The sequence below is a fragment of the Furipterus horrens genome, unplaced genomic scaffold (genome assembly GCF_987537825.1).
Source record: "Furipterus horrens unplaced genomic scaffold, mFurHor1.1.pri manual_scaffold_4, whole genome shotgun sequence".
Taxonomy (NCBI): domain Eukaryota; kingdom Metazoa; phylum Chordata; class Mammalia; order Chiroptera; family Furipteridae; genus Furipterus; species Furipterus horrens.
Genome location: NW_028327174.1, coordinates 36,253,825 through 36,279,964, shown reverse-complemented (window position 1 = coordinate 36,279,964; position 26,140 = coordinate 36,253,825). Strand labels below are relative to the sequence as shown.

The 26,140-nt window shown below is 37.3% G+C and overlaps 1 protein-coding gene across 1 annotated transcript in view; it reads left to right on the top strand.

Moving 5' to 3' along the window:
* The window catches only part of ITPR2 (inositol 1,4,5-trisphosphate receptor type 2), a 438,944-nt gene that overhangs the window by 230,328 nt on the left and 182,476 nt on the right, over positions 1–26,140 (top strand). The window contains exons 35-37 of the mRNA XM_090272941.1: positions 3,176–3,366; positions 4,595–4,737; positions 9,264–9,372. Of these exons, the coding sequence (XP_090129067.1) occupies positions 3,176–3,366; positions 4,595–4,737; positions 9,264–9,372 (443 nt within the window). The remainder of the gene's footprint in view (positions 1–3,175; positions 3,367–4,594; positions 4,738–9,263; positions 9,373–26,140) is intronic.

The following is a 26,140-nucleotide window of genomic DNA, read 5'->3' as shown; positions in this document are numbered from 1 at the left end:
GGTGAATTAAAACAAAAGAAATTTATTGTCTCACAGTTCTGGAGGCTAGATGTCTGAAATCAAGGTGTGAGCAGCACCAGGCTCTTTCTAAAGACTCTAGCAGTGAATTTGTTCATGCCTTTCTCTTTGTTTCTGGTGTTTGTTGGCATTTCTTGGCTTGCAGCTGCACTAACCCAATCTTTGCCTCCATCTTCACATGTGGTTTTCCCCTTTGTGTGTTTCTCTGTTTCTCTCCTCGCCTTGTGTAGTCACCAGGTGTATTGGATTAGGGATTCACCCTAATTTAGTATGACCTTGACTTAACTTGTTTACATCTGCAAAAACCCTGTTTCCAAATAAGGTCACATTCACAGGTACCAGTGAATGGGACATCAACATATATGCATACATATATTTTGGAGGGGATGGGGCACAATTTGACCCATAATAGCATTGCAAATTTTTACTGAAATATTAATAATGTGCTTATTTAATCCTGTTTAACACACAGTAAGCCCTTTCAGTTTGAAGACTGACGTCTTTCTTCAGCTCAAGAAAATTGTTATTATTTTCTTAATCATTTCTTTCCTTCTATTGTCTTTGATATTTCTTTCTAAAAGTTATATTTGTTAGGTATTTCACTTCCTGGATTTATTCTTCCTATTTTATATTCTCGCTGTTTCATTTCCCCTTTTGATCTTTATGCTTTATGTTCTAGAGGATTCCTTGACTTTCCAAGATTATCACCTTGCTCTTTGTTCTTATCCTTTTCTTTTTCAGCCAGTTTCTGAAATGTTTATTTCTGCAATCATAATTTAATTCCCAAGATTTCTTTCTTTTTTCTGATTTTCTAATTTTTTTTTTTTTTTTTTTTTTTTTGGATTCTGTATATCTCAAATTCTTTAAGGGCAGTAATTAGTATTGTGCTCTTCCCTGAATCATGTCTGTATTTACCAGGTCAATTATTCTTAATGCCTTTGGTTTTCCCTGTGATTCTTGGTGGTATCTTCATAGTTTAAAGGTCTGTAATGACTGGCATAGGTTTACACTACAGTTTTGAAGGCCTGTTTCTTTCTTTCTTTAAAGTTAATACAGCATTTATTTGCCTTCCCTCTGTCAAACCCTGAGCCAACCACTTTCCCTAGGCTGCCTGGGGAGATACAGGAAAAGACACATGCAGGGTAGATGAGACACAAGAGAACCGTGGGAGGTGGCGATAGCTTCTTCACACGCGAAGAGGATGAGAAAGGCCACCATCAAGCAAAAGAGGCCCGTGGCCTTTGAGAGGGCAAAGCCCAGAATGGCATAGGAGGAGAGCTGTTGCTTCAGAGAAGGTTCCTGGCATAACCAATGAGGAGGTTCCCAAACACAGTCCCCCATTCCAGCCCCAGAGCCTGCCACCCCTACTGTGGCAGCCCCAGTGACCGTGGCTGCTGTGCCGATGTCCGTGGAAATGGCGCTGGTCTGAAAGCTGCAGCTAGAAGTAAACGAGGACAGGGGACACAGGGCTGCGAAGCTGCTGAGGCTCTCATCAGTCATTGTCCCCGGCCACTGCAGCACCACTGCCGACAGTGGCGGGCTCAGCCGCTGAGAGGTGCTCCCGACCAAGGGGGTTGGGGGACGGATGTTTTCAGGGGGTGAAGGGCCGTGGCAGGAGAGCTGTTCCCAGTGCAGAGAAGACAGAAATTGAAGGTATATTTCTCTCCTAACATTCTCATATAAATCACAGGGCTGACCCAGAGCGAGGAGCTGTGTGAATGGTATTCAGGCTTCCGCGCACGCGTGCGTGCGTGCCTGCGAGTGCGTGTGTCTAGCAGAAGACAGGTTGGGAATTCTAACAAGTGTTCAGATAAAGGAGGGCTTTGTTCAGGGGTTGAAGTCTTCTGTATCTTTTTTCTGGAGCTGCCTCTTCTCTCTCTCCCATTCTGCTTCTCATTTCAGTAAGATCTTTGGAGTAACCTCAAGCTCTATTCCACTTCTCTATCAACTCCTAACACCGTCATTGTCTCCAGGCAGGTATTCCACTTTCCGGAGAGAACATTTCTACATTTCCTAACTTTACCTTCTGAGTAAAAGCCGCTGCTGCTGACTGCTCTGTTGATGCTAGACCGAGGGAGGAGGGCCTTCAATCCCCAGCTATTCAGATGCTCTTCTTTAGGGAGTTGCTCAGATGGCTGACCAGACCTTATCACTACTTGGTGTTGGTTAACTCTTCACGTAGGAAGACCTGTTCTAACTTGACTCTCTTGTAAAGCAGTTTCTTCTCTTCCTGCTCTGATGGACTTAGCCCATTGTCACTCTGCTTGCAGAAACACTGCAATATTTGTTTTTCTCATGGCCAGCATTCTCATTTTAAAAAATATTTTCATATAAGTCTGATAAAATATGAATTTCAGGTGATTTTGGGGAAGTACAGCATGTACTGTGTGCCATTTCCCAAAGCAGAATTTTTATAACTTTCCATTTAAAAAATTTATTTCTTTCAGGTATTTTGTCACTTAAAATTTTGTGTGTATGTGCATGCCTATGCACAGACAAATGCACACTAATTATATTAATGAATGAACTGGCGAGGTTTTCTTATGTGTTTTCTGTCTGCTTTCTTGTTTTCCTTGTAACCTGGGAAGCAACAAATGTGTATGGTTCTTATACAGGATTTTCTATAGTGATGCTGTATAAAGTACAATTCAAATATTAATCATAAAGACATCAGATAAGCTCTTGAATGTTGAATGGGTCCACTTTAATAATTGGTCTTAAAAACTGAAATACTGTTAGGTTAAAAGCTTTTGCAGGTATATAAAATAATTTAATGGATGAGTTTAAAGATTTGATGCTTTTTTCTTTTTAAACTAATTTCATTGAGATATAATTAACGTATAATATTGTATTAAGGTATACAATGTAAAGACTTGCTATAAGTATATATTGAAAAATAATAAACATTCTAAATTTAGTTGACATCTGTCACCTCACATAGTTTGCATATGATTTTTGATGAAAACTTTTAAGATCTACTCTTTAGCAACTTTCAGATATATAATACGATATTGTTAAGTATAGCCACCTTCTGTACATTACATCCCAGAACTTATGTACCTTACATTTTTTCTTTATCTGTTCTCTGCTATTTGGATAATGTGTAAGAAACTTTTGTCAAATTAAGAGGAAAGTATTTAAAATCTTTCTTTTTCAGCAAAGAATCGTGGAATTGCTATTCCAGTGGATTTGGACAGCCAAGTTAATACTCTTTTCATGAAGAGCCATTCAAATATGGTGCAGAGAGCAGCCATGGGCTGGCGTCTGTCAGCTCGCTCTGGACCACGCTTCAAGGAAGCTCTTGGAGGGCCTGCTTGGGATTATAGAAATATTATTGAAAAGCTACAGGTACAATGCAAGCATGAAATTAATATTTTCTAAATTACATGTTAAAATCTATGTAGTTACATAAATAAAGTAGGTTGGAAAATGTAAAATTTTAATTGGAGACCAGGCTTTATGTTATAGTTTCTTACCCACCATATTGGATTAGAGCCCACCCATATGAACTTATTTTACCTTAATTCCCTCTGTAAAGGCCCCATCTCCAGCTATAGTCACATTATGAAGTACTGGGGGTTAGAAATTTAATATATGAGTTTTGAGGGAGACATAATTCAATCCATAGCAGGCATCTTCCCACCCACATAATTATAAAGAATTTCATTGGCGCAAATTAGGGAATGGCACTGAAGAAATCATCAAGACATGAACTGGAATAACTATTATGATAGGCCACATGTAGATTAATTGGTGGAGGTTCAGAGTTTTAATAGGTGAGCATTACATGTGATTAAAAAGACAAGTTAAACTCAGTATGAGGAGCTGAAAGGCTATAGATCATTAAAATTTGGGGTCGGGGGAGATGTCATTATATGTGATTAAGCAGTTATTGGTTTTCAGGATAGGATTATTGGGAAGAGATGAAGGGAAGGCAGATTAGTTAAGAATGACTAAAGATCTCAGCCAAGTGGTGGCATGAGAAAATGAAGAAACAGATGTTGCGTACAATAATGATGGCAGGGTCAGCAGATTTGGGTGGAGATAAAGAGTATGTGAGAGGCATTAAAGAGGCACTGATGATTATATAGACTATTGTAAGAGGGAAGGAATTTATATATTATTTTTATAATATATCAAGGAATTTCCCCATTGGAAGAAATGGTTAATTCTGGATTACTAATGACACATAGAAAATCTTTTTTTTAGCTCTTCCACAGGCATGCTGCAGTTTATTCCAATTTGATGAATACCTGTCATGTGTCCATTATAACTCTAGACTGCAAGGCCCATTACAGTGATTTTATTGACTTTTCATCTTGTGTGTATTTCCTTAGAAATTATATGTTACCCACTCCTACCTCTTCTTGTAATAACAAAAGAGACCCAGGCAGCATTGATACAGAAAATCAGACTATACTTAAAGCAGAGACATAGGTGCCATGAAAGGCGGGGTGTATCTTCTATCACATTCCTGCATCTTATTCCTGGTTAGTGTTTTTAGGCTTGTCACATCTTCCAAGGATGAAGTCTGACTTAGGTCTTCACATGAGTTCTCTTTTGCTCTTTTTCTTAGGACGTAGTGGCCTCCTTGGAGCAGCAGCTCAGCCCGATGATGCAGGCTGAGTTCTCGGTGTTGGTGGATGTGTTGTACAGTCCGGAACTGCTGTTCCCTGAGGGGAGTGATGCAAGAATCCGATGTGGTGCCTTCATGTCCAAGTAAGTGACTGCAATATGCGATTCTGTTAGTGTTACCAAGCTGAGATGGCCTCTGATGTTTCTGCATTCTACTCTGCTGGCACACGAGAGTCCACAGAGTATGGCAAAGGTCTAAAATCCATGTTAAATATACTTCTGAAATAGTTAATTTGATTTGATTGAAAGTCATCCTATTTTACTAAAATTTACTGAAAGCGAAACGTGTCATTATTGGGCACAAAATACCATATCAAATCACGTTTTGGTTCTGATGCCTTTTTATACCTATATGGTGTTACCTTTAAAAGGATTCCTGTTTAAAGTTACCAGTTTTCATTACCATAAAAAGTAAATGGTGGTGACATTTATTGAGGCCTCACTATGTGCATTATTGCCCTACATGTGTTTACCTATTTTATCTAATCTGCACGGACACTCTGACAGATTGAGAGGTCAGCCTCATTTAAGAGATGCGAAAGCTGAGACTCACGTGTGCTTCAGGTAAACAGCTGTTAAGTCTCAGACTCAGGACTCTGCCACGTTGTCCTTTGCAGCTCTTTCATTTACTTATTGTTCATAGCATTTTTGTGGTATTGTCAGATCTGTTATAGCGAATATGTATATCCGAGAATATTCAAAGGTGTTTAATTCTTGGAACTTGTTGACTCAGATGGGTCTGCTGGAGTGTGAGGGATAAATCTGGGGACAGAAGCTGAATTTACATATATGTCTACTTCCTTACCTAGAGTGAGAGAGAAGAGAATGAAGAGAGAAGAGAATAGGTCAATGTGGGTGTTAACCGTTAAGGGGTCTGGTTAAGGTCCATTCAAATAAGCACTTCCTCTTCCCCTGTGAGGAGAATCTCAGTGTTTTTCACATTATCACTTAGGGAGGAGAGAGAACTATCAATTTAGAAAATGAATTAGGAAGAAACAGAAAATAATCAGAAAGTATCTCATATAGTAAAGGTAGATTTTGTGTTAGTTTTACAAACCCACACATGTATTTATAGGGTGGGTTGTTTTGTGAAACTTGTTTTTTTCCTTAGGTCATAGAAGAAAAATTAAAATCATTAATCTAACTCAGCCAACATTTAGTGATAAGTGAACACCTTGTAGAAATCCCTAGCAAGACATTTATATATAGGTATGGATGATATAGATAATAGATGTAGATATAGATATAGATATAGAAAGATATATAGATATTTTCAGATATGTAGTGAATTAAATATTTCATCTAAAGACAAGTTAAAGAAAATGTGAATAGCCTGAGAGGAAAAAAAAATCAAAAAAGATTTACAATGCCTGCTAAAACTGCTTTCAGGCATTCAAAGATCATTACGTGAAAGAAAGGATCCAATAGCAGAAGTTTTAGAGAGGCAGGTTTTTTCCTTGCAAGGAGAACTTCAGAACAGTTAATCTGGCCAGCTGGACCTGATTACCTGGCCCTATAGCACCTTGCCCAGACTTAACAAGTCTAAAAGGAAATCACTGGTTTTTAACTCCTTCAGCATGACATAGATATCATTTAAAAGTATCGCTGCCCATCTACTAAACCAGTCTGTAAATTTCAGGCATCTATGATCTCCCCTTTCTCCTCTTCTTCCACCTCCCATATATCATGATTTGCCAAGTCTTAGCTATTTTATTTTAGATTATTATTTTTTTAAATTAAAATACAGTTGACATATAATATCATGTTAGTTTTAGGTGTCCAACATAGTGATTCAACATTTATATATCCTACCAAGTGATCGTTATGACGAGTCTAGTACCCATCTCTCACTATACAAAGTTTTTGTGACATTATTGACTGTACTCCTATGCTGTATGTTACACACCTGTGCCTTATTTATCATAACTAGCAGTTTGTACCTCTCATACCTTTTACCTTTTGTGCCCTTCCCCTGCTGCCCTCCCAGCTGGCATTCATCTGTTTGTTTTTTATATCTATGAGTCTGTTTTGTTTTGTTTGTTTATTTGTTTTGGTCTTTAGATTCCACACATAAGTGGAATCATGAATCGTATGTTATTTATCTTTTTCTGTCTGACTCAATTCACCTAGCATAATACCCTCTAGGTTATCCATGTCATTGCAAATGGCAAGATTTCATTATGTTTTATGACTAATATTCCATCTATACATATATATATATATACATACAGTGAAGTGTATGTACATATATCCTACATCTTTATCCATTCATCTATCAATGCACACCTAGTTTGCTTCAATATTTTGACTATTGTGTGTAATACTGCAATGAACATTTAAGGTGCATATGTTTCTTCAAGTTAGTGTTTCCATTTTCTTCATATAAAATGCCCCAAAGTGGAATTGCTGGGTCATACGGTAGTTCTATTTTTAATTTTTTGATATAATTCCATAATATTTTCCATAGTGGCTGCATTAATTTATAATCCCACCAACAGTGCATGAGAGTTCCCTTTTATCCACATGCTCAACAACACTTGTAATGGTCTTTCTGATAATAGCCATTCTGAGAGATGTGAGGTGGTATCACATAGTGGTTTTGATATGCATTTCCCTAAGGACTTGTGGTGTGGAGCATCTTTTCACATGTCTTTTGGCCATCCATATGTCTTCTTCGGAGAAATGTCTAGTCAGGTCTTCTTCCCATATTTTAATCTTTTCTTTATGTTGTGTTGTATGAACTCTCTGTATTTTGGATATTAAACCGCCTGTTGGATATACTGTTTGAAAATATCTTCTCCCATTCAGAAGGTTGCCTTTTGGTTTTGTTGGTGGTTTCCTTTGTTGTGAAGACCTGGCTATTCTATTTCTAAATTGCATCTTGTATCCTTACCCCATCACATGCACTATTCATCTCTTGCTTGTTCTCATTCTTCCACATCAACTTTCCCATGCCATTGATGTATTTTTTTCATATGTAGGCAAGGTCATTCAAGTCTTTTAAAACAGTGGTTCCCTATTTTTTTATAGAGTAAATTCAAGGCTCTTATAGCATAATATTCCTAGTTCCTTCTTTTCAGACCGCATCTCTTACACTCGCCTCTTCCATGACTTTTAAGTGTCCACTGCCCATCAGAGTACAATCATTTCCCGAGCGTGAGGGTCAGTTTTCTGCCTCTGCCCTTTGTTCATACTGTTCCCATTGCAGGGATGCCTTCTCTCTCTTCACTGTTCCTGCCAGGTGAATCTTCATCATTAAATGTCATCTCTTCACTGAAGCCTTCTCTGTCAGCCCTAGGCAGCTCCCCCCAACAGAATGTAATAGCTTCCTTGTCTCGTTTATGGTGCTGCCAATACCTCTGCTAGAGCACTTAGCGTGTGATGTAAGAGGTGGCTGTGTGCGACCCAGTGTTGTCAGGACTGGCTGCACAGGACGTCTGAGACTTGAGAGATCAGTGAACTGTGTCCTGTCACCAGGGTGGCACTTCAGAAGCTTGGCTCTGAAGTCAGATGGCTCTGGGACAATTTCCAGATGCCAGCACTTAGTAATCGTGTAATCAGAGGCAGGTTGCTTTATCTCTCTGGACCTCAGTTTTCTCATTAGTAAAATTAGTCTGGTAATATAACCTGCAGCACTGGCTTGTTGTAAGGGTGAATTAAGAGAATCCACGACAAGTCTTTATATATCACTCTGACACCTGATAAGCCACTGACTAGCCATTATCTAGTGAAATTTCACTTTTCCCACAGTACTCCTGTTATGTCACTGAATTCAGATAATTCCATTATATTCTACATCGATTTGTTTTTTGAGGAAAACATATCTCACAGGGTCATTTTACAAATCAGTTTTTTAAGAGCTATATATGCTAAACTATAAATTCTGATGGTGAACATTTTACTTGATTTTGAGTTCTTGGGGATACTATGTAACTGTAACCCTGAAGCTTTTCTTCTGACAGAACACCAGTGCCAAGGTGACCAATATGAAGTTATTTAATTAGTATTTTTGTTCAAATTATAGCAAAGATAGTAAATGGGTAGATGTTTTAACGCTACATTTTCATTGCTTTTGTTTCTGTTTTGCTTCTAATCACAAGAACTGCTTGTTTTTGTCTGGCTCTGGCAGTCAGAATAGTACATTATTATTGATGGAAACTGGAAAGCAGCCATTATGCTAGGGTTGCAGTGTTGTATACTGCTACTTCTACTATTTAACTAATATAATATAGAAAATAATATAGCATAGCATAATATAATAAAATTAATATACTGCAAATATATTTCTTTTCTAGTAAAGTTTAGTTCATATAATAGGAATAAAGATAATCAGTGTTTCATTGTTTTTCAAAGAGTATTATGTCCCACTAAAAATATGGTACCTGAATAAACTTACAAGCATTGAGATATCCTGCCTGTAATACAAAGGATGCTTTATTGTACAAACTCTATAGCTTAAGTGTAATTAAAATTTTTGAAAACAGGCATCTGTCTTGTTTAATTCATATTTTCAAATAATAGTGTGATTTATTTCCCTCTAGCATATGATGGTAGTATATAGCTTAAAGAAAAATTACTGTCATATTTAAGGTTTAATGTTTTACTTTAAGGTTGATTAATCATACAAAGAAGCTAATGGAGAAAGAAGAAAAACTGTGCATTAAAATTCTTCAGACTTTACGAGAAATGCTAGAGAAGAAAGACAGCTTTGTGGAAGAGGTATTTTTAAAACATTTTTAGTATTTGAAAATAAAGTAGAATTTCTAGAAAACTGTAACCAATGAACTACAAAGGGTTATTATATAATTACTTATACATTAATGGCATGTGTACTTAGATGAATTAGTTAATTTGAGTTTTTATGGTATTCGTCTTTCATGTCTGCTTTCAGCTGAGAAATGATGAAGATTAAAATAGCTCAGGTATTTGTTTTCTTTGTTTTTATTATGTTTTATCTTAAATATGTATATTTGTCTCAAATTGCTTCAATGGAGCAAACAAACTTTTTTAACAATGAGCAACTGAGATGCATTATTCAGATTGTGTATAAAGTTCTGCTATATATTGAAATATCCTATGCATTTTCACACATGTTTATTTTTATTGTAAATATATATTCATGTCATTTTCTATAATATTTTGCCAATTATTATAAAATAATATTTTTAAAAAATGCAAAAGTAAGTTTCTATTCTGAACTATATTAAGTATTGGACAAATGGTTTTCAGGGAACATCAACTTAAAGATAATAATTGTCATTGTGTTATTAAAAATGACAATTCAGGTGCTTATTAAGAGAGCTAGCAATATGTTTAATATCCAAGGTTATACACTTAAATATAAAATATAAATCTAGTGTAGGTTTATTTTTAGCTAGCCACTTTCACTTTTATGTTTGGTTTCAAACAAAATTTGTTCCATGCTTCTTAATAACTTTTTGATCAGTTTCTGTAAATACTAATCATTTGATGTGTTTAAAATTGGAAGGATTTTATTAATTTATGTATATGCTATCAAATTCCAATAAGATTATAGTTGTAGGTTTTTCTTTAAAAAAAAAAAGTCTCTTATAGAAAAGAAGTCCAAATACAATTTTGAATATTAATAGAAGGGACATAACTTCAAAATCCTCTTATTTGAATCACATGCTTGATTGGCTAATAAAATCTACTTTTGCTTGACACTAGTTCTCTTCTTCATGTAAACTGTATTTGGAAAACAAGTTACCAAAACAAAGACAGTCATTGCAATGTTAATTTTAGCAAATGTTACTGTGACATAGGACTCAGGAAAAAAGTTTATAAGTTTACATACATGGTATTTTTAAAAAAATGATAGTTCCTTGGGACGTTTTGTGTTCTCTCTCTGATTCCTTAAAACATTGCTGTAGATATTTTATTTTTGACTGAAGTACTAGATCCTAAAATAGAAAAAAGAGATCAATATAAAATTTTGACAGAAGTGTGAGGTTTACAATAACAGTTAACCTCTGCTTAACAGGAGGTAAATGATAAACCTTTCAATTATATGTACTAAATTATTATTGAATTATTCTAAAGAAAAATAGGAAAGAAATCAAGTTAAGATTTTACTTACACTAGTCAAGAGTATTTTAGTATATTTCCTATACCACCCTAAAATAAATTATGCTGGCATCAGTTTCTCCTTCCCATTCACCCTTCATCCCCACCCCTCCACTGCTTTCACTAGTTTAGGCTTTCACTAATTATCTATTGTCTAGGATACTCCAGTAAGTAGTCTAGTTCCCTGAAACCTTGAAGAGGCAGGGCTGCTCTTCTCATAACTCCAAGGGGTACCATTTGCATATGATAAAATGGGAACATTCCCACCAGTACATAGCCTTTAGAGAAAAGTTAAGATGAGAAAGACTAGTCATCTAAACGTATATTGTGAGCAACTAACTATTACTGATCAGTTATTGTGCCTGGGCACTGGGGATACAGCCATGGATAAACAGCTTGCTAAGGGCCACCGTGGGGTACAGTTCTCATGCCAGTGGACTCCTCAAATAGTCTGCAGACATCATGAGAGCACTTCAGAAACCTTCAGGGACTCCGTGCTGTCTTGGTGTTCCAGTTCCCTTTTTCATTAGATCTCCTATACTTTCTGCCCCTACCCTTCTACATCCGTTAGACTTCTGAGATCTGTGTGACTCGGTGGGCCTGAGAAGTCCCTCAGGCGTTTCCTGCACTGCGCCTCGCTACATCTGGAATCAGGGGTTGCTAAAATGCAAACAAGCCTTATACCCGGAGTGCTGTCTTTGTGGAATAGCTAATGGGTAGTACTTATCAACTGTTCCAGCCAGTGATGATTACTTTTTCATTGGAATTACCAAAAGATTTTGTGCCTCTCTTTTATGACCCTTCAGAATGTTTCTGAGTATTTAGTCCAATCTCCTTGTTTTATAAATATTGTCATTCAGACCCAGAGAAGTTATGTTTGTTTGCCTAAGGTCACATAGCCAGTGCCAGAGGCGGTTTAAGTGGGAACTCCTTCTTTGCCTGACCTTATTTATTAGATCATAGCCAACTTTTAAAAATGTTGTATCACTGTTAATGAACATTAGTATATTTTGTCCAGCATGTTTTTGGCTCCAACTTTTAAGTCATAGGCAGACAGAATGTAAGATAGATAATAACATCCAAAATGGACAAAGGGTTAGAAAACATCTAAGAAATACTAAAGAATGTGGAGATGTAGTCATTTAAATAAGAAAAGAACCCGATAGGGATTTATTTGTCATTTCTTAATTTTCATGTCCACTAAGGACAGAATAAGGAAAAATATATAGCTGAAATAGTTCTAGATTTTGGATAACTTTTTAATTCTAAGTGTGTTGGAATGAGAACCATTTCTGCTAGTGGAAGTAGAAGACTTTTCTTTTCCCAGGAAATTTTAAAGGCATCCATATTAGATCTAGAATGATTCAAATCCCTACACTGAGAAAGGGTCAGGTCTAGGTTATCTCTGCATGTTGTCAGTTAGCTCTTCTTAAACAGTTGGTGCTTAGTGACCCAGGACAGTGCAGGGCAGCTCTTCAACGACTTACCAGTCTGGGTGACATGCCATTGCGTAGCACTCAGAAACTGGTCCAAGCTATGATTTTCCAACCCATGTGTTCCCAGAAAAAACCCTGATTATCAGTAGTAATGGTTGTGTTTTCATGATTGTATGAGTTTCCTATTTACCAAAAACTTAGTGGCTTAAAACCACACAGATTTACTGTTTACAGCTTCAGAGGTCAAAAAGTTAAGATCGGGGTGTTGGCAGGGGTGCATTCTTTCTGGAGACTTCAGAGGAGAATTCATTTCTTTGCCTTTTCTAGCTTCCAGAATCTGCCTGCATTCCTTGCTTTGTGACTTCATCTTCCATCTGCAAAGCCAGCAGAGTATTCTCCCTTTCTCCCTCCTTCCTTCCCTCCCCCACCCCCCTCTCTCACACACAACACACACACACACACACACACAGTCACTTCTCTTTCTCTTCCTCTGACCCTCGTGCATTCCTTTTACAAGGGCACTGTGATTGCATTGTACCCCACCAGGATAATCCAAGATAATCTCCCCATTTCAAGATCCTTAACTTAATCACCTGCGAAGTCCCTTTGCCATATAAGGTGACACATTACAGGTTCTAGTGGTTAGGGCATAGATATCTTTGGGAAGGCTATTGTCCAATCTATCACTGTGATCCTTTTACTGACAGTGAGAAATGACACATAGAATATAGAGAGTTTACCTGTGGCTGATGAAAATTACAATGTAGGGTAGTTTAAGTGTGAGTGAATATTTTAAAATGCCTTAACTTTACATCACTTAGCGGTTTTCCAATTATTTTAAAATATTTTGCTACCTTTTAACAATTCTAGAAAGTATGTAGAGTAGGCAGGTGTTATCTCCACGTTTGTAGTGTGGAGAGACTCAGGAAAGTGAACTGCATTTAATCACATAGGTTACATAATACCTGGCTGTCTAATACCTAATCAACTATATTTCTACTGTTTGTATATTGGAGCATTCCCAAGAGATCTCTGAGAATTAAATCAAAACAAAAAAGTCATACCAGGGTTTTTCACATTAGCTATCCTAATATTACATTTAAGACTCCACTTATTTAAATTTAAAATGCCACCTGAAAAGAAAATCTGTATTTTCATTTTTGTTTCTTTGGTCTCCAGCACCAGAAGTAGTAGTGTATGTGTAGCTGCTAAAAATATTTAAATGGAGCAATGAAGCATAAATTTACTTCATAGTTGAACCAGATGCCATTGAAAGCAATTTCCACCTTTGATATTTCAGTTTTCTGACTTCATCAGCATTCTCTGTAAGAAATATTAAGGAAAGTTGACATTTAACTACATTTTATCTGAAGTCAATTATTTCATAAACATTCACAATTATGATACTTTTGATTACAATTCCTAAATTAATTTTACTTGATACTTTTTCTTGTTTTACAGTTCTAAATTTGTGCCAAAGGTTGAGAGAGGTAATATCTTGAAGATTCTCAACAGAGTAATATGAGCAAGGGAAAATGTAATTTTCTGTTATGTGTATCTGTATGTGAAGTCATTTAGTAATCATATAGGTACTATATGTTATAGTATATTATAATATTTATATTTATTAAAGGATGAAACATGAAAATTGTACGTAGTCTTTAAGGGGGAAAGTTACTTGAGTTTTACAAAAATTTCATGTAAGTATTCTTTGTTTAGTTGATTCTGATAGAAAAGCAAAAAATTGCAAAGAATGTAACTCAGCCTTGAGAGCTCAATATTTCTTTGGGATTGGTCATATTTGAAAGGCTTGTTAAAGATAACAACAGCAGGCATATTTATTTGCCCTTAAAAATATGTATATTGGGAAATTTGAGGAGGGAAAGAGAAGAGAAGGAATGTTTTAAAATAGCTTTAGGGCAGTATGAGTTCTAATGTTCTAAAACCTTAAAGCCGTTTTGTTCTCCTCTTTCCATGACTTCTGTACCACAAAAAAGGAAACTCCTGCTAGAATAGGCATGCTCTTGAAAAGAGTAGCTTAATGATAGCACAGTGCCTTTGTTTTGTGGACTTAAATATATTTTACATCCAGATGTGATGGGCTGGAGATGGCCATGCAGATAAAAAGAGCTGTATGGATTAAACAGAGGTGGGCTGATGGATGGGGTGGGGGTGGGGAGAGGGGGAGGGAGTGCTGCAGGGGATAAGGACTGCCTTCAGAGGATTGGTGTGGTTTTAAGGATTTGGTGGTGGCGTCAATTTTCTTTATCTTATATTCTTTAGGATACATTTTCATTAAGATTTATAGAACATTACAAATTATTTCTCTCATAAAAATAGAGAAACCTATATAAATCCTACATAGTAAAGGTTACAGACCACTGATCCTAAATATATACTATTTGTAGCTTCTTTACTTTAGAATTGGAAAAGATAATGAGTACTGGAAATAGTCACCAATAGCCTGTAGAACTGGAAATTTAAAAGTCACTTCCCTTACATTGTAGTGAAAGAAGTTGACCTGTTTTGAATGCCAATCATAATTTTCCCTGTGAATATATTCCTATCTACTCTTAAATTGCACTGACATACATATAATCTACAGAGCAACGAAGGTGTTTAGTCAAGTTCAATATTCTTAAAATATTCAGGTTTAAACTGTCATATAGTCTTGGAATATTATTTCAGAGAGATCCTGAAAAAACCTCTACAATAGCTATGGAGAGGTTTTAAGCACTGGTTGCTATAAAGTAATAATAGCTAGCATATATTGGGAGGCTATTCTCTGTCAGATACTGTTCCCGATCCTTTTTATGTATTATCTAATCTCCAACCCTATATTATAGGGAGTATTATCTCATTTTGCTGTGAGGAAACTGGAATGTAGAGTTCAGGGTCACACACCTAGAGGTGGAAGAGAGCCGGTATTCCAACCAAAACATTTTGTCTCCTGAGGTCACCTCTTAACTAGCATGTTACAGTCAAATAGGTTATGTAACACTTGTATTTTCTCATATGTTCAACTAAATAATATGAAAAATTCTTTAATTGTATTCTTGATAAAGTTAGCACCTGTGTACTGGAAAAGCACAACCATTTATTCAGCAATCTGCTTAGGAAAGACTTGACAATTTTAGACCAAGCTGACTGAGAACACTATGAGGTAATACTTGCAGGGGATTTTCAATTTATTTTTATAGACCCACAAATCAATATCAGAGCTCCCAAACCCCATCCTGTGATCATGGTCCAGGTTGTTAGTAGCCTGAATGTTAGACATAAGAGTTCTAAACCATACTTCGTAAGGTGACCGTTGTCGCCAGCCCCTTGCGGAAATGTGGCATTCAGCAAACAGCACAGCGTCTAATTGAGAGCTGTGATCTTTACAAATGCCCAGGTGGGGTTGGTGGTATTTACACATCGAACAAGGATGGCAGGCAGTGGCTTTGTGATTTGAAAGTTGGTATCTGGAGTGATGAGAAATAAAGATTTTTAAGAAATGATACCCTGAGTTATTTTTAAGATATATTCCATATTTTTTAAAAAGAACTCTAGAATTTACTGTCAGCTGAGTTCTCAAGAATTTATTCTTTTCCTCAGCAGGAAAAAAAATTATTGTAATTAATCTTTTATTTCTGATTTTGAGGAGCAACAAAAAGAATAAGTCAGAATTATACCAAGAAGCTTAACTCCTGCATCAAATATACAGACCTGCCGGTCTCAGCAGGAATTGCATTGTTGTGACTTTGTAAATTGTATCAAACTCCTCTAACTGTAAGAGTCTTGCAGAATCATTCACCTTCCATGCATACTCTCATTTCACTTTCTAGGAGGCAAACAAACAAATTTAAGTAGAATTACTACACAGGGTGCGCTGTAGCTTAAGACTTTGGTAAGAACTGTTTTGCTAAGGGAAAGTAAATTTCAGTTTTAGCATCAGTTGCATTTTGTTAAATTTCTCATTAAATATATTTTAGAAGTGAGTACAGTTTTCTGTAATGCTCTAATGTAGTTTTAAACTGGATACAGCAAGGATGTTGCAGTGATATGTTACAGTAATATGTGTGTCATCTTAATCATTCCTATATTGTAAATGTGTGAGTGTGTGTGTGTTGTTTTAACTAGATAAATATATAGTCAGAAGTATAAAAATATGTTGATGTCTCCTTACAATAAGAATCTGTTCTAGAAACATAATTAGTACACTCTTCTACTTCAGAATTCTTATTTTATATTTTCATCTGGGCAACAACACTTTGACCACTGAAGGTGGGTACAAAATAACAGTGGCTTTTAGAAATTTACTCTTCACTTGCAGGGCTGGCTTGGTCACTTGTTAGGCCATTTGAGTGACAAGTTTACCAGATTTATTAAAGTCCTTGTAACCTTATTATTATAAAAAGTTATAAAGTCCTTAATTACATTTTGCCTTCACTTTCCCATTTTAAAATCTGTCAACATTATTGCCTCAGTGGTTTTTGAGATATGCTGTGATTCTGAAGAGACCAATGACTACAAGGTCATGATGAAAATATTACCAGTACTGAAAATTTAGCCAACCATTTATTTCCTCTAGTAAGTGTAAGACATTTGGTAGTCCATGATTGTAAGTGAACAATGATAAATGATTAAAAATTAAACTTAGATAACATAAAAAGTAAAAAATAAATAAAAAGAAGAAAAAAGACAAAGAAAAAAGAAAAACACTAATATATTATTATTAAACTATCATATTAATTATTTCCATTTAAATCTCACCTAAACTCATTCAGGAAGTATTTCACGTAAGTTTCTTTTATTTCCATATTATACTGGTTTGCAATTATTTCAGCACTTATAAAATTATATGACTAGCGTAGACATTTTAATATCATGCCTTTTGAAGGTTTTCTTTGTTGTTTTTTTTTGTTATTTATTTATTTAAGATTTTATTTATTTTTAGAGAGAGAGGAAGCGAGGGAGAAAGAGCGGGAGAGAAACATCAATGTGTGGCTGCCTCTCACACACCCCCATCCGGGACCTGGCCTACAACCCAGGCATGTGCCCTGACTGGAAATCAAACCAACAAACTTTTGGTTCACAGACCTGTCCTCAATCCACTGAACCACACCAGTCAAGGCTATTTTATTTATTTTTCATCCTCTCTGAGGATATGCTTATTGATTTTAGGGAGAGGGGAAGGGAGGGAGAGAGAGAGGAAGAGAAGCATTGATGTGAGAGAGAAGCATCAATCAGTTGCCTCTCACACACGCCCTGACCATGGACTGAACCCGCAACCCAAGCATGTGCCCTGTCCTGGAATTGAAATGGTGACCAACCGAGTCACATCCACCAGGGCGTTTTTTTTTTGTTGTTGTTATTTTAAATAAATTAGAAACTCTTTTAGGATAGGTCTGATGCATAAGATGAAGAAATGCCCAGAAGGCCTTTCTGTGCTGAGATGCTATGAGTGCATGTAGTTCTGTACTGCTCTCCAGTCCCACACCACATGCCACCACTGCGGTCAGAGACTGGAGATCTTGTCCACTGCAATAGTCCCTGTGTCTCGCATTGTACCCTGCACACAGCTGTTGCTGAATAAATGTTTATTGACTGACTGACTGATCTACAGAGTAGGAATAAATGTTATCGACTTTCTGCAAGTACAACATCTGACCTTCACTAATCATATCTAAGAAATAGATTCTAGAAGTATCACTTCATAATCTACCTTGCATCTCTTTCTAACTCGGGAAATGGCAGGTTTCTTGATCCTTAACACCCCTGCCAAGGTAGGCTGGCAGCAGAGAGAGCTACAATATAGGGAGCTGGGGAAGAAGACTATCTTGCAGAAAGCACCATGTCTGGTGGGCTTTGTAGTCTTCGCTTTCTGTCTGGCTTGGAAAGCAAAAGGGGAAGAAATGGGGGTATCCCCATTTCATAACAATGGGAACTCAGCCAAGGGAGCCTGGGACAAAGGAAGGATGACCAGATATGGAAGCAAACAAATGGGAGAAAGGCTACAGCCACTGAACTTCTCTTCCAGGAAGGGCTCCCTTCCCCAAGAAGGACAGGCAAAAATGTAGGCTAGGAAGGAAGTGTGAACAGCAGTCTGTTAAAACTAGGAGAACATGGCAGTAACAAAGACCCTGGAGAGAGGCTTATACTCAGTCATTTGAACTGGGAAGCTGAGTTTGTCAGATTAACTAGAGTAACTAGCTGCTGAGTCCACCGTCTATTGCAGCGGTTCTCAACTTGTGGGTCGCAACCCCTTTGGGGGTCGAACGACCCTTTCACAGGGTCACCTAAGACCATCGGAAAACACATATATAATTACATACTGTTTTTGTGATTAATCACTATGCTTTAGTTATGGTTGGGGGTCACTACAACATGAGGAACTGTATTAAAGGGTCACGGCATTAGGAAGGTTGAGAACCACTGGTCTGTTGCAACATCAGGATCTCCTGCCACAGGACAGAATTGGTGTCTGGAACTGCTGTGTGCTGTTACTATTGAAAAAAGGAAAAGGTATAAAGGTTGTGAAGCAGATGGGATGCGATACATTTCACTTCGTCTATCAGATACATTCATCTCTGCACTACTGTTTGGACAGGTCCTCAGAGAGGAGATATACAACCTAATACATGAGGCACTAAAGCCACATAACCAATTGTTTAACTATTGACTGCATCTCCAGCAAAGCTGTTTGCAAAGCACCAATGTGTGTGTGTGTGTGCACTTGGATCCTCATAATAATTCTCTCAGGAGGCAGCCTTTTTCTCCATGTTATAGATATGAAGACTGAGGCCCAAAGGGTAAAATGATCTAGTAAGAATCATACAATTTGTAACGGGCAAAGCAGGGATATGATTCAACGTTTTCAGATTCTACTGTGTATATGATGTTTCTCCACATGGTAGGGAATTAAATAACGCTGGGGAAAATAAATGATCATTTAAATTCGATTTTACCTTTTGGAACCACCTCTTTCAAACTTTTACTATCTCTAGAGCAGTGGTTCTCAACCTTCTTAATGCCGTGACCCTTTAATACAGTTCCTCATGTTGTGGTGATCCCCAACCATACAATTATTTTCGTTGCTACTTCATAACTGTAATTTTGCTACTGTTATGAATCATAATGTAAATATCTGCTATGCAGGATGTATTTTCATTGTTACAAATTGAACATAATTAAAGCATAGTGATTAATCACAAAAACAATATGTAATTATATATGTGTTTTCCGATGGTCTTAGGCGACCCCTGTGAAAGGGTCATTCGACCCCCAAAGGGATCGCGACCCACAGGTTGAGAACAGCTATTCTAGAAGAATGGTCAAGGTTCAAGAAATCTTTTAAAAAATAAAAATAAAAAGGGAAATGTATTCTCATCCCTTTTCAGTTAAGTATGTGCTCTAAGGAATAGTTACAGCTCACACTGGATGGCGTTTACGATCTAATAAAAGCCAGGTACCTCTATAAATGCTTTACAGTCTTAATTCACTTAACCCTCATAACAATACAGTTGGGAAACTGCAGCACAGAGAGGTTACAGAACTTGCTTGAGGTCACACAGCAAAAAAGATTTTTGAAGAAAAGTGGGGGAGCCAGGATGGAAACTCAGGCTGTCTGGCTCCAGAGCCCGCGTTTACAATCTCCCCATGAGACTGTCTTTCATTCTATTCTCAGATCAGCTTGCAGAGCTGTAGGAATGTCAGCCATGGCTGTCGGTGGAAAATGATTTTCTTGTTTAAAATAACATTAACCATCTGAAGATTATTTCTTCTGCATTTTATGGCTTTGAACATCTACCCTTTACTGATCTCTTCAGAGTAGGCTTGGTTTCTGCACATTTCTTCTGGTGCTTGAAAATCTCAAGCTTTTTTATAAAAAAGTAATTCTTAGTTGCTTACAGCAAAACAACACACACATTTTGAATATTTACAGATAGCTCGGTGCAGCTGTTGGGTTGATCTTTCCTCAGTTGTTCCTAGCTTTTGGGTGACTTTTTAATGAAAACTCAAATTCTAGATTGTACTGCTTGTACACTGATGGCGTAAGGAGAACAGGTGTGGTGCATCAGTGACCACACACAGCAGCTCCATCGAATGCATCGTGGTCCAGACAGATCTAAGTGAGGGGATGTGAACAATTAAAATCAGAGCGAATGCTTACAATTAATCTCACATAGATGAAATAATGTTGACAATACCAGCTCAGAGACAGGCAGTTATATAATTTTAATCCCCGGTGTGAGTTGATTTCATTTTCTTTCAAAATGCTGAAGTACAATAATCAGGGAAGTACTTCCTGAAAGGGGAGTGGTAACCAGCAATAATCTCACACTTGGGTATGACTCTGAGAAGGATGCTTTCATTAGGCTTCTCACCATCGCCCACCACAGTGCACGCCGTTATTTATTCATTTATTCCTCCTGCAAGCAGGCTGCCCTGGATGTAGAGTTGGCTATGAGTCCTCCATCCCCATGGCAGAGTTGACAAGGCCTTGGGCTGCTAGGCTGATTGCCTCTTCTCCTGGCAGAGAATGTGGATATCAGTTCTGCCGTGCTTTTACCATTCAGTGTACAAAGTATAAACACCAAACCCTTCCTCTGCCTCTGGCCCCACTGTCATCTCCATGACCTTCCATGTCTCCTCACCCTGACCCTGCCAGTTCTCTCCTCCTCAGTCTCCCAGACTCTTCCTGTCCCACCCTGTCTCACCCAGCAAACACTCCTTACCCTCACCTCCTTCTCTATGAGTTCCCTCCACTCTCTCACTTTAAATGAAGACTCACTTTCCCCTGAGACCACCCCACTTTCTCAGCAGCTCTGTCAAGTGGTGTCTCGTTTCTGTCTCATCCACCATGTGAAGAGGCTTTGTATCCTTGTCGCCTCTCATTGTCATTTCTAGACTGAAAAATCCCCTCAGCTCCTTTGAGGTAATGAAGGCCCTGTGCCTGTATTACCCTGGCCTCTTCCAACATCCTGGTCACTCCTTATCGTCCATCCAAGACTCTGGAACCTGGCTCACACTCTCAGTCTGGGCCCCAGGCCTACCACCACTTGGTGTGATTTTACTCCATGTGGGCTGTGCATCTGACACTCTGGCCTCTCAGGCCCTTAACCTCTTCATCTGCACTGACCTTCTGCCCCGCACATCTGTCACTTGCTTTTTCATTAACACCTGGGTACTTCTCACCATCAGGGACTGCTTCTTCGTGATAGCTAATTCAGGCGTCCCACTGGCTGACCTTTACTCTTTCTCATTCAGCTCGCTTGTTTAACTACCCCAGTTATGAGTGTCCTTTGACCTAATCAGAACCGCTGGCCTCTCTCGTTTCCCAGTTGCTCGGCTCGCTCCCTTCCTCTGCTTATTAACTTGAGATTTCATCGTCACAAACCCAACTGTTGAGCAGCTGTTTAAGACAGGGCATAACAAACAGTCCTAGCAAAACAGCAAGGGAGAGGGGACGGGTGGCGGTTCCTTAGGAGAGAGCTCGAGTATTGTTGCCAGATGATGGGGGAGAGGGTGCCAGGCAGGCCAAAACAAACAGTGACCATTCCAATTTCTTCTGTAATTTCTCCTCTGGACTGATTGAGTTATTTAGATTATTTAAATTATTTGGCTGATTTTCTGTTCATGTTGCACTTAGCTCTCTATGCCACTTCTTTCCAAATGAAACCAGAAATCTTGGCTCACAGTTCCCTTTCCTTCGCTATGTACACAGGCACTCTGTTCTCCAAAACTGCAATGACTAAGGATATCTGTTCTCAGGGCTGAGCAAACATATGGATGAGAGGATGCCACTTTGCAGTCTGCAGCCTTTTGACAAGGCATCTGCTGCAACATTTTTTGTTCTTGGACCATGGACTGTTGTTTGCCGATTGTTTTTATAAATATTAATCCTTAAAATCTTGACTGACATAAAAGTTGTTCTTTTTGGATTCTTTTCTTTTTTATATGCACCATCTTTAAATAATTGTCTCCTAACACAAGATTTTTCTTATAAAAAACTTCTATTTTAAAAGTGAGGGCTAAATTTTCTGATTCAAACACTTGGGGATTGTTTTGCATTTGAATTTTCTCTTCTTTTCCTCTACTTAACTGCATGTATTGGCATTGGAATAATGGTTCTGCATTAATTTTGCAAAAAGAAGTCATGAAAATACCTCAGAAAGACATTTAAGCTTAACTTTCCTGTGCACTTGATTTAGCCCCAAGGTAGATAATTATTCTTTCTTAGTTGGAAAGTATACATTTTAAAGCTGAATCATGATTTGGAACTAGACTTTGAATATCCTATTTAGTATGTTCAGTATTGGTATTTGATGCATATTAATTTCTAATCATACCTTTGCATGAGAAGATAACTGAAAATTCTGCAGTGGATGAGACAATGAGCACATCTTCCACTGAAGGGTGTTATTTAATGACTGTTGATAAAGTTTTATTGGACTGTGTGGTCACTACCATCTTTAAATGGCACATATAAAGCATTGCTGTAGGCAACTTTTGGGGTTAACTCCTGGTTTATTTTAGTACTACTTCTAGGGATCAGTGATTCAGCATACTTTTAAATTGTTTCAATTATTGCTCAATTAATAAAACAATTTTTAACATTAAGAATGAATTGCGCTTTACATAGACATTTGACCCTATGGCCTGTTAGCAAAACCTCATCTGTGTGTGGAGCCAATGATGGCAAATACAGCAAATGAATAATTTGGAAGGAAGATTACTTGATCACAATGCCACAGGATCTTCTCTCCCTTAGTAAACTACCTGTTCAGCATTAAATGTAATCTATTTTAAAAGGTAGATTACAAGCTCTCATTATAAGATCTTGAAAGAGATCCCTCCAGTCTCAGGATTTCATAAGTGATTTGGGTTTTCATTTTCCTTTAAGCCAGAATGCTCTATTATTAAAGCAGAGTTAATAAATTGGAAAATATGCTAACTCACTGGTGAGTGATGAAATTGTTATTTCTTCAGCTCTATCTAGAATCATGTAAAAATTATACTTAGAGTTCAAGAGAGTCTTATGTTTTGCTATCTCTGAAGGCTGTGTCATGGGTTGGGAATGTATCTCACTGTTGAGATCAAGCCCTGCTTCTTCTGGGGTCTATTAGCAAAGAGCCAGCTCTGCTCTACATGTGCCATTTTCTGAGAGTGAAATGAGATTCACATGTTTGCATATCGTCTTACTCATTCTTGTGAGGGATACATTCTGGAAAGAGCATAATGAGTATTTCTACGGTGCCTCTATTTTAGGGAGGGAAGAGAATCTCACAAAAACTGGAAACTATTCCAGAATTGGGCCAGAAGATGAGGAATAAATGAAGGTCCCACTCCAAGGAGGCCTCTGCCAATGGCTAGTGATTCCATATGGTTAGGAGAACAGACCTGTTGAGGAATGTTCTTCTGGTTCAGAGATTAGACACCAGAGAGATTATATGGAAAAAGCCTGGCCTCACTTGTATGGTTTTAGTTGATAACCAACAATTATCGAGAACCTGCCATATGTTGTATCGTATGCTGTGATAAGATACAAAGGAATGAAATACCACCCATGGTAGTTTTCTGGGGCTGCCATTACAAGATATCACAGGCTGGTAAACAACAGAAACTTATTTTTCACAGCTCTGGAGGCTAGATATTTGAGAACAAGTTGCTGTCTGGGTTGGTGCCTTCTGAGGGCTGTAGGGGAAGAATCTCTTCCAGAACCCTTTCCTTGGCTTGTTAGATGGCCATCTTCTCTCTGTCTGCACATGGTCTTTCCTCTCTTCATGTATCTTTGTACAAATGTCCTCTCTCTATAAGGACATAAGTCATATTGGATTAGGGCCCACCCTAATGACCTTGTTTTATTCTTAATTCAATTACCTATTTAAAGACACTATCTCTAAATATGGTTCTATTATGAGGTAATGGGGGTTAGGACTTCAACAAATGCATTGTTTGGTGATGTGATTCAGACCATAATACCACCTCAGTCTTTTATTGCCTTATACATAAGACATGCACAGATGTTCCTGTGTGTGCTTCTCTTGTGCTCATTTTGTCGAGGGTAGCCAAAATGCACTGAGCAGATCGCTAGCATCTACAAACAAAGATGTAGGAAGCTACTTCTAAACATTATTATTTAAATCAGTCTAAACCAACAAAGAAACATAGAAAAGGGATTTTGCGTTCTTGTTTGATGTCTAAATGTGGAACTGAAATAGCTGATTGGCATAAAAACCCCAGTGACACTGGCAAGCACATGGATAGATGTTTGAGCATAAAATTGAAACACTATATTGATCTGAAAACACTAAATGAGAATTTTGAAAATTTGATAGAATTTTAACGTTCGTGATTTTTTTTAACCTCGGACTGAGTCTCGAAAGCATAGATCAGTTTTTTCCTGGAGGACTTTCAACAATGTTTCAAACGCAAAGAATTAGGAGTTTCAGATATGGGCTCTGGAGTTTGTGTATGTGCTACAAATTAAATTAAATGATTATTTTGGAATATCATTTTAGCAATTTATCATTCTGATCCTCTCATAACTAAATATACACTTAAATCCTTCACTGAAAAAGTACCTTTTCTGGAGGGTTGCTTCATTACTATTTGCACATTACGTAAACTACACAATTTTATACTTATTTTGGTAATGGCCAGTTAATTTTTGTATCCATAAAGAAATAAAGTTAATTAAAACAGAACACGATAACAAACAGGAACACTGCTTTAATGGCATAGCCTCGCCTCAGTGCCTTATTCCTTGTGCCTGTATATGGGAGCTAACAATGACATAAGTTTTCATTATTTTAAAAAAGAAAATAAGTCAAGTCATAGTGTTACTTTTGTAAATACCCTGGTTTATAGAATATCTTTCTGCCATTGTAAGGCAGCGTTATTTTCTTTCCTCAGGAGTAAAGTTTTTCTACTTTGTGCATATTTTAAACCAGTTCTCTCATAGGAACAAAAGTAGGAAAAGTAGTGTTAGAGAGACTTCAAGATCCTTTCACAGAGTGATTCCTTCTGTCTTCAACAAGTAACTATTTGCATAGCTAAATTAAGATTATCAATCATTTAAATTTTGATTTTGGTAGAAGCTCTCCCATGAGATTCTAAATGATTAGTTAGTTCACTAACTGTACAGGAAGAGGGAATTTTCTAGGATCTTTCATATGTACATTTATAGGTACTATATGTAAATGCAGTAAACATGAAACGTAGAACATGGCAGGAGAGACTCGAAGGTGTATGTAAGAAAATACCGCCTGTTAAAGATGAGGCCAAGGTACAGTGTTCTGGAAGTAGAGAGGCAGTCTGAGTTATGCAAGAACAGCAATCATCAGAGAACTGTTACAGATATATCACAAGCTAGGAGGAGTGATAATAGTCGAGGCACATTTTTTTAAAAAACAATATTTATACCTGTCCTCTGCTGAATTTCTCTAAATTTGGCTTTTTACTCCAATTTAATAAAACAACCAGTGTGTGATAAATAAATGTTTAAAATTAGGTTACCAATTTGAACGTGCAGACCTTTTATCTGTGTTATTGTTCACTGCTGTTACATTTAGTACGTTTATTGAAATGTCTTACACGCATACGCTGTAGTGCGTTATGCTTGTTTCTACTTCCCATTTGCCACAGATATTTTCAAGGTACAGAATACAGTGAGGTGCATTACGAAAGTCCATGAATATTTATGGGAATCTAAGGGAACTCTGCACAGAAATTAACATGCTGACCCATTCATCTCTTATCTTACTCTTAAGGGTATTTCAGATAACAATTTACTATAATTGATTTATCTTACCAAATACAGTAAGCATTCAGAGGCTATATGCAAACCTGAAAATGTTAATAGTTCAATGCTGAAAGTGAGTGTAAATGAAATCATAACAGGGTTTACTTTAAAAAGATTTATTTTCTTTGCTGAATATAACTTTTTAATGATTTCATATTTGTTAATTAGAGACATG